This window comes from Epargyreus clarus, unplaced genomic scaffold (assembly GCF_041222505.1).
Source record: "Epargyreus clarus isolate Ecla_fem2 unplaced genomic scaffold, WU_Ecla_fem_2.2 ptg000033l, whole genome shotgun sequence".
Lineage (NCBI taxonomy): Eukaryota > Metazoa > Arthropoda > Insecta > Lepidoptera > Hesperiidae > Epargyreus > Epargyreus clarus.
In genome coordinates, this window is record NW_027332238.1 from 802,538 (window position 1) to 812,165 (window position 9,628).

Genomic DNA, 9,628 nt, shown 5'->3' on the forward strand with positions numbered 1-9,628 from the left:
GGTGCAAAAAGAGCTCTCCTTCAAAGCCGGCGATGAATTGGCGACTCCTCTGGTGTTGCAAATGTCCATAGGCGTTGACTTTCCATCAGGTAGCACGTCTGCTTTATCGATACGCCGTTTGTCCACCGCCACCGTCACCGAGCCGATACCGATAATTAATGACTGCGTCGAAGTAGCGTACATACATTTACTATAGCCGCTTGTCCACCGCACGTCCGTCACTCGAGCGCCAATATTTCGAGTAGATCGACGTGATCGCTACATCGGCACCGAGATTTTGACGGGCCGATGTGCCGGCAATGTAAAACACATTGGAACTTGTCCATACACTGCCGTCACACGCGTGACAGCTGGAACAAACTAAACCGACGATATCGGTCGCGGTGGACAAACTATCGCCGTCACGTCATATTAAAATCGGCCCGAAATAAACTCGTTCTCAGTATCGGCTCGGTGACGGTGGCGGTGGACAAACGGCCTGAGGCTTAAATATATATAAAAAACAATAACGTCCGCTCGCAGAAGCCACATACCATCAGGTGGACTGCATGCTCGTCTGCCACTCAAATATATTTATGTGCAGGCCACGGCTACAGAAATCAACGTGAGGATAACAGAGTTCAGCGACACCTTCGAAGGGGTCTACCAAGCTGAGTTCCTGGTAGCTGGGGATCCTGTCACAAAAACTATTATGGAGATTCGGTAATTATTTTGAAGGTGGAAGAAACCTCTGTGGTTCGACTCCGGCGGCACCACCGCCACACCTATATCTGTTATAAGAGAAGCTGTTCTGGTTTGAAGTGTGGTAAGGGAGACATAATTTTCCGAGGCATACCAGCTTAGTCTTCAGGGTTAGCGGCGCATCTGTGACCAACTGTGGCCAAGTGTGGCGGTGGTGCCGCCGGAGTTGAACAACATAGGCTTCTACCTTTGAAGGAAGGTTTCGACATTTGAAGGTGATAGAACCCTGCACTATACATCGCACTGATAGCCTAGTGGTTGAGCTTCGGTGTCTTGATCCAAGGGTCCGAGATTCAAATCCCGGGGACACTTCTGATTTTTCAGTTATGTGCGTATTAGAAATTATTATCACTTGCTTAAACGGTACAGGAAAACATCGTGAGGAAACCTGCACACCTGAGTAATCTTAAAAAAAATTCAAAGGTATGTGAAGTCTACCAATACGCACTTGTCCAGCGCGGTGGACTATGGCCTAATCCTTCTCACTCTGAGAGGAGACCCGTGCCCAGCAGTGGGACAGTAATGGGTTAGCGATGTTCGTGGATAAAATTACTTCATAACTGGCCTCCAGCAGTTTTTAACCAATCTATCAAATGACCTAAACTTTCTGGAGGGGGCTCATGCCCAGCTGGGATATTAATGCAAGCCATTACATGCATATTTCTACAGAGATCCCTTAGCAGCGGTGGAGCCACAACCTGGGGGTGAAACGACCACACCAGCTCCAGAAACGACAGTGACAGGTAACCTACCTTTATTATAACCCAAGGTCGACCTCGGCGGCACCACCGCCACACCTATTTCTGTTATAACAGCAGTGTAGTGCTATTGTGTTCTGGTTTGAAGATATAAGATAAGGGAGATATACTTTTCCGAGGCGTTCCAGCTTAGTCTTCGGGGGTAGCGGCGCATCTGTGGCCGACCTCAGGTAGGAATATCTAATCCTATCTGGGGTTGATTGCAGATGTCCATGGGCGGCAGTAGACTTACCATCAGGTGGACTGCATGCTGCATATTATTTTATTTTACGATATGGGTATCAAATAAAAGGATTTTTTGAGTATACCCAAAACGAAATGATTTTACTTAAACCTTGTTTTTTATTGTTTAATATAAGGCAGCCCCTACACCTACAATAACATTGTACAATACTTTTTATTGTACAATAAGATTGAAAGCGCTCTGAACCCAAACGTGCAATTATATTACACAATAATACGAACTGTATAATGTTCTCGTATTCAGTCGGAAAATAGTATTGATTGAGAATAGTACTAATATTGCGCAATATTTTTACTATTCAATCAGTAGACCCTGTACAATCAAATGGAAAAATATGGTGCAATAAAAATTAAACAAGCTCAAAATTTTTGGTCAATCATTCGCAATCTTCAAAATCCCTAAACGGTCAATAATATTGTACAGTTCGCAATATTGCACAATATAATTGACCATAGGCGGCCTCTAAGAATATTGATATAAATAAAAAATCTTATTTTTTGAACAGCTGATGCTGGATCAACAGAAGCACCTGCTGAAGGCGGCGAAACCACAGGTAGTAATATTAATAATATAATATGCCTTATGTTGGAATTTAGCCTCTCAATCGATGTAATATGGTCATAAAAATGATGGCATTAAAAAAGAGAATAATTATTATTAAAAAAAAGACAAACCCACTGAGTTTCTTACCGGATCTTCTCAGTAGAGGTCGCGTTCCGATCCGGTAGTAGTTTAAGAAAAATATTGTACCTGACAATTTGTAAGTGCCGTCGTTGGCCTTAATTCAAATTGTCCGCCATATTGGATTTTAAATTCAAAATGGTGGCCGCCCTAAAATGGTGGACCTATTTTATTTGACGTGTGGCGGAACGGTCACCATGCTTCTGACATGCTTAGGGTAACGCGTTCGATCCTCGGGTAAACAGATATTTAAATGATGTATTTAGATTTATTTCTCTGGGTCTGGGTGTTTGTTTATTTGTCTCTGTGTGTGTCCATTGCACCCACGATACAGGGAATCCTAGTGTGGAAAGCGTCTTATGTTAATATAGATAAGTATAGATATCTCACCGCCTTGTAATTGAAGGAAGCCACATGATCAGCCATTTAATTAAAAATGGCTAACTGTTATCTCATTACTTCTCCAACGGACATGGTGTAATTTACGCGGAACACTGCCGACATGTGCAATTAGGTGATGCAAAAACACGAATCGAAGAAAAAGTGCGGAGAAATATCATTTTATTCGTAAATGCTCTAAGAACTATTTTAAAAATATTTTCAAACACGAAAATAGATGACAGTGACAATTTCAATTGTCAAAACTGGTTATATTTTCTTGTTAGGAGTGAGTAATCTTTACTTATCTTTAGTCTGATTCATAATTAGGTGTCCAAAATGTAAACAAAGAAATGTCACTGTCAAAATTAGCAAGAAACAAAAACTTTAACAAATTCAACAAAAAACGAAAACTGTACACAATATAACAAACGCGCTATGAAAACGAGAAAACATTCGAGTTCGATCACAATCATGAAAATGAATAATATCAGCTACGAAACTTAAAAATGACGGCACAAGAAATGTTTTGGATTCCGAGTGTGTTACCATTATCACATTTTAATTTTCTACCATAAACCTTATTTTTTATTACTATTACTGTCTGGAAAAAATTGAGGTAATATAAATATTAGAAAATGTGAATTAACCTTAATTTATTTAGATTATTATTTTATCATTGTTGTATTACTTTAATATTGTCAAAAATAAGAGACTACCATTTGAAACGTATTTTCTTGATAGGACAACACCTTTGTTTACTTTTTGGACACCTAATTATGAATCAGACTATATGTTAGATCTACAATTCTCTAGTACAATACGGCGATGTATCTATGCAGGTTTACAAGTTTTTGATAGTACATATTCAATTCATACAGACAGACCCGACCTAGAAACACATTTTATAATATGTATATTTATTAAATTTTATCTAAAAACAATATTGACCATAAACGGTTATCCTTTTCATTATAAATATTGTATATGATAGATATTCGGCTATAACAAAAGATTTTATCAGAATATGTGTCTACTATGTATGTTAAGTATGTTAAATATCTATGTATGTTAAGACTACATATCTAATTAAGTGTTTTTTGAATTATATTATTTATTTTTAATTTCTATTTATTTCAGAAGCACCACCTGAAGCTCAAGCTGTTAAAAAAGAATGAACGTCTGGTAATATTGTTTTAATATTTTAAAGTAGTTTTGAAGGTAAAACCTTCTGTGGTTCGTCTTCAGAACCGCCGTCACACCTATTTCTGTTATAACAGCAGTGTAGCGCTGCTGTGTTCTGGTTTGAAGTGTGGTAAGGGACATACTTATCCGAGGCGTTCCAGCTTAGTCCTCACTGGTAGCGGCGCATTTGTGGCCGACCTCAGTGCACTAGTCCTATCTGGGGTTGATTACAGATGTCCATGGGCGGCAGTAGCTACATAACATCAGGTGGACTGCATGCTCATCTGCTACTTCTATATTAACTACTATAAAAAATGAGCTATTATGATAGGATTTTTGAATACAATTAATTATACTTTTTAAATACGTATATATACTTTTAAATACTTAAATACTTTTGCTAAAATATACTTTTTATTTACAGATGTCTACGAGAAATCCAGTATAGGAAGGACTTAAGTTATATCCAATTAATTAAATTAAAAATAATAACAATTTAAAATTGTTTCATTTGTAGGGTTCCGTACCCAAAGGGTAAAAACGGAACCCTATTACTAAGACTTCGCTGTCTCTCCGTCTGTCACAGGGCTCTATCTTAATAATAATAATAACGTTTATTTCTGTACACAAAATAAAAAAAAATGTGAGCCGTCAAGGAACGCCTGGCAGATGTGAAACATCGACATTATTTTGTAAAAGTAATATGCAGAAAATAACATATTGTGATAGGAACTAAATATGTCATAATGATAAAATAAAATAGTATTCGAGCTCAGTGTAGCGAGAAAGATGGCTTAACGCCAGATCGAGTGGGAGAGAATCGCACAGTCGATTGCGCATGGCGACGCGTCGCCACACCGTACATACTACTGCATATAGACTGTATATATATACCATCGTATAGCGGCATGCGTCGCCACGCCAGAAATCGGTTTTACGTGCGGCTATAGATGTTTCACATCAAAAATCTCCTGAACCGTAATAGATAGACACTCGTAGATATAGTCGTCACTATTTAATAGGCTCTATTTGACACATGCCATCGTTACGGCATTAAGTATGTGTATCGCAGGTGGTAGAACCCTTTGTGGTTCGACTCCGGCGGCACCACCGCCACACCTATTTCTACCTAATAACAGCAGTGTTAGGCGCTGCTGTGTTCCGGTTTGAAGGGTGTGGTAAGGGAGACAGACTTTTCCGAGGCGTTCCAGCTTAGTCCTCAGGGGTAGCGGCGCACCTGGCCGACCTCAGGTAGGAATACCTAATGCTATCTGGGGTTGATTACAGATGTCCATGGGCGGCAGTAGCCACTTACCATCAGGTGGACTGCATGCTCGTCTGCTACTCCTATATTATAAAAAAAAATGTGAGATACAAATCGATAACCAAAGAAACCGGTTTTTACGATAAATCGATTACAACCCCATATCGTATTGTATAGAATATCGTATTGAATTGTATATTTGATATAGGATCAATTGGTTTCTGGACACATTATGACTGAATTAAAATGTGTAATACAATTTATAAATTTTATTAATTATTCTTGTATTCAAATACTTCGAAATATACAATAATGCTATATAGTACAGGATCCCTGGTATAGTTTTCATCATTTATTACTAACAAGCTGATTTTTCATGAGTAGCTTCGTTTCGACAAGACGCCCAACATGTTTCCTTACAGCAATGTTGGTAAATGGTAGCTTGATAGGGGCAGCAAGGATAAAATATGTTGACCGGACGAATTCTAAAAATTTATTACTAGCCAAATTTTTCTTTGTTAATTATCAAGATAATTATTTAAATAACGTGAAAAAATATTTGTCCTGTCAACATATTTTATCCTTGCTGCCCCTATCAAGCTACCATTTACCAACATTGCTGTAAAGAAACATGTTGGGCGTCTTGTCCAAACGAAGCTACTCACGAAAAATCAGCTTGTTAGTAATAAATGATGAAAACTATACTAGGGATCCTGTACTAATAATATTAAGTATTGTATATTTATAAGTATTTGACTTTCCAATTACGTGTTATACGTTCATACAAAGTTGTTCAAAACTTTAATGACATTAGGATGGCATGTGTCAAAATGGGCTTATTCAATTGTGAGGACTATAATTTTCACAGAATATGTTTTATGAAGGCCGCTTTCTGGAATAAGCCTATCAGTAGCTAGATTTTTATTTGCAACTCATTTATCACTTTAAATAGTATGTCAGTCGGTGACACCGTGTTAACTTTATGTTAACTAACGTTCACTTAACCAATAGTTTATTTATTTTTTTATTTATTTATTCGGGACTACCAACATAAGATACAGCAGTGACTATCATATACATTACAATTATATCTATTATCTTATTGAGTAACTGTTCTTACTATGACAGAAATTGAATGTATACAATAGTATATACATACTTAAAATTCCTATTAAACTATTAAACTATGTAGCTATAACTAATAACATTTAAATAAAAAAAAATATATTTACGTCAAAAATTTGGAACTTTTTTGAGCTTGGCTAAATAGGTGGAGAAACCATCGTGGTGTACATCGAGTAGTTTAATTAAACTAGTGTTATTTATATAATAATAGCGTTTGAAGCTAAACCTCTCGTTTAAGGGTCCGTTCGAATCCCAGGCTCTGATTTTTCAAAGTTATGTGCGTATTAGAAGTTAATTATCACTTACTTTAACGGGGAAGGAAAACATTGTGAAAGATGCATACTAACTTGATAATAAAAAAGTTTTGAAAGATTTTTTTTTTTTTTTATAATATAGGAGTACTTAGCAGAAGAGCATGTAGTCCACCTGATGATAAGTGACTACTGCCACGTATGAACATCTGTAATCAACCCCAGATAGGATTAGATATTCTACCTGAGGTTAGTCACAGATGCGCCGCTACCCTTGAGGACTAAGCTGCAACGCCGCGCATAAGTATGTCTTTTACCACACTTCAAACCGGAACACAGCAGCGCCTAACACTGCTGTTATAACAGAAATAGGTATGGCGGTGGTGCCGCCGTCGAACCACGGAGGGTTCTACCAAACTTAAACTGAAGTTAAACTCTGTTTAACAAATCGTGCTACCGGCGTTGTGTTAAATGTTAAAACTAGGTTAAAATGTTAAGTAAATAAGCACATACGTTATACTTGCTAAAATATAACCGCTAGTATATTAACATTAAAGTTAAAAGTGTGATAGCCTAGTGGTTAAGAAACTCGGCCTCTCGGTCGAGGGCTCCGAGGTTCAAATCCCAGGCACCGCTGATTTTTCAGTTATGTGCATAATAGAAACTAATTAGCGTTAATTTATATCAAGTATGTCAATTATTTATTTATTTATAATTATATTTTAAATTTACACTTGTTTTTATGTATTATGTAGGTAGTATTTTAACTATTATTTATTTGCACCCTACCTATTCTTATAATCATCCACTCTTTAACTCCTCACCCTAAGGTTGCCTGGAAGAAATCGCTGTCTTAGCGATAAGACCGCCTTTTGTATCGTTCAATATTTGTATGTTTTTATTCTAGTATTCTATTGTTTTTGGGTACAATAAAGAATATTATTATTATTATTATATCTTAAATATAAAAAAATCTCGTGTCACAATGTTAGTTACCGTAGGTACTTGTTGCGGACGGCGAATAAATAGTCTTTAAGTTATGATTTTAAATTGTGTTTGATGTGAAACATCTATAGCCGCACGTAAAACCGATTTCTGGCGTGGCGACGCATGCCGCTATACGATGGTATATATATATACAGTCTATATGCAGTAGTGTGTACGGTGTGGCGACGCGTCGTCATGCGCAATCGAATTCAATAAATAGTCATCGTTATCTGGAAAAAAATCGTAATATTTTATTTTATCATTATGTCATATTTAGTTCCTATCACAATAAGTTATTTTCTGCATATTACTTTTACAAAATAATGTCGATGTTTCACATCTGCCAGGCGTCCCGTGACGGCTCACATTTTTTTTTATTTAAATGCGTAAATTGTTAATTAGTTAAGATTTATAATTCATTATGTACAATTGTATTAGAAATAAGTTATTCTATGTAAATAAATAAAGGAAAACAAAGATACACGTAGGATAGAAAGAGAGGGATATGAATGAGCGAGATAGCGTGCTAGAAAGAGAGGGCTATAGGAAGTGAGCGAGACGGGAATAAAAGCGACTGCTGCGTTAGCCCCCCGTCGGTTGTAACACTCACTTTGCCACTTCAGGTGGCTAAAAATAGGGTCCGGCACGCCGGAAAATAGAAGAATTTTGTAATATGGTCAAGATAAGAAAATACAACAGGAAGATTGAAATTGGAGTTTTTATTTGCAAACCCGTACTCAACAGTACTCCTCCGAAACGGCTTTACCGATTTTCACCAAATTTTATATGCATATTCGGTAGGTCTGAGAATCGGCTACTATCTATTTTTCATACCCCTTAGTGATAAGGGTTGTTCACCCTTAACATTTTTTTTATTTACATGGCAACACAACGTTGCCGGGTCAGCTAGCGTCCTTTATAGAATCGTAAACTACCATTTGACCATGTGATGATCTTTAGCAAAGTTGTTGTGAGCCCACGAAGGTTTCTGAGTTGGTACGACCAATTTTCGACAGATGGCGCCACTGTCATTCCAATGAAGGTACACATTTTCAGTTATATGTATGCATGTTATTTTTAACGCGAGCGAAGCCGCTAGCTTAGAAGCTAATAAGATTAGAAATCATAATAAAATTTAATAACCAAAAAAGAAATTACCAAGATGAGTAATTATAAAGATATACAGTTTAAAGATGACATCTTAATGACTTAAGATAAATAAAGATAAGATGATTAATGACATTTTAAAGAAAGAGGGTTATAGTCCTCATGAGCGTATTAAAGATATAAAAAGGCCTTTAAAATTAAAATAAAAAGTACTTTGTATAATCTATATATATAAATAAAATTGGAGTGTCTGTTTTTAATATTGAAATAATCGCTTTTTACTACATGCATCAGCATAAAGTCAATAAATAAAAAAGTTAAAATTTTTAAATCGGCCGCCATCTTGAATCTATGGCATCTCATATTTTTCCCTTTGCCTCGGGGGGGAGAGGAGAAAACCCGCCATAGACAACAAAGTCGCTCCTAGACGGCATCATGGAGAACGGCATGTCAGTCAGTCAGTGGTAAGTTCAGGATTATATATATATAATTGGAGTGTCTGTTTTTAATATTGAAATAATCGCTTTTTACTACATGCATATATATTAATATACATACGGTACATACACCAAAATATTATTTTTTACAATTTTTGTCTGTCTGTCTGTCTGTTTGTTCTGGCTAATCTCTGAAATGGCTGAACCGATTTTGACGGGACTTTTATTGGTAGCTGATGTAATAAGGAGTAACTTAGGCTACTTATGTTTTAGAATTAGCTGTGCCCCGCGGTTTCACCCGCGTTATTTGTTTTTAACGCGGGTGAAACCGCAGGGCACAGCTAGTATTTAATAATTCTCTAGTTACTATTGGAGGGTAATATTTTTGGAATGTATGTCTTATTTTCTAGACACCCTATAACCCAAACGATCCTAAATTTGAATTCGTCTAAATCATGCGAGTAATATAA

General features: G+C 36.7%; 1 protein-coding gene across 1 annotated transcript in view; it reads left to right on the top strand.

Annotated features, from left to right (window-relative positions):
• LOC140755357 (uncharacterized) overlaps positions 1–4,567 on the top strand; it is a 28,489-nt gene extending 23,922 nt beyond the window's left edge. The window contains exons 16-20 of the mRNA XM_073090552.1: positions 584–702; positions 1,411–1,484; positions 2,249–2,296; positions 3,943–3,987; positions 4,412–4,567. Coding sequence (XP_072946653.1) covers positions 584–702; positions 1,411–1,484; positions 2,249–2,296; positions 3,943–3,980 — 279 coding nt within the window. The 3' untranslated portion in view covers positions 3,981–3,987; positions 4,412–4,567. The remainder of the gene's footprint in view (positions 1–583; positions 703–1,410; positions 1,485–2,248; positions 2,297–3,942; positions 3,988–4,411) is intronic.
• The last annotated feature ends 5,061 nt before the right edge of the window (positions 4,568–9,628 follow it).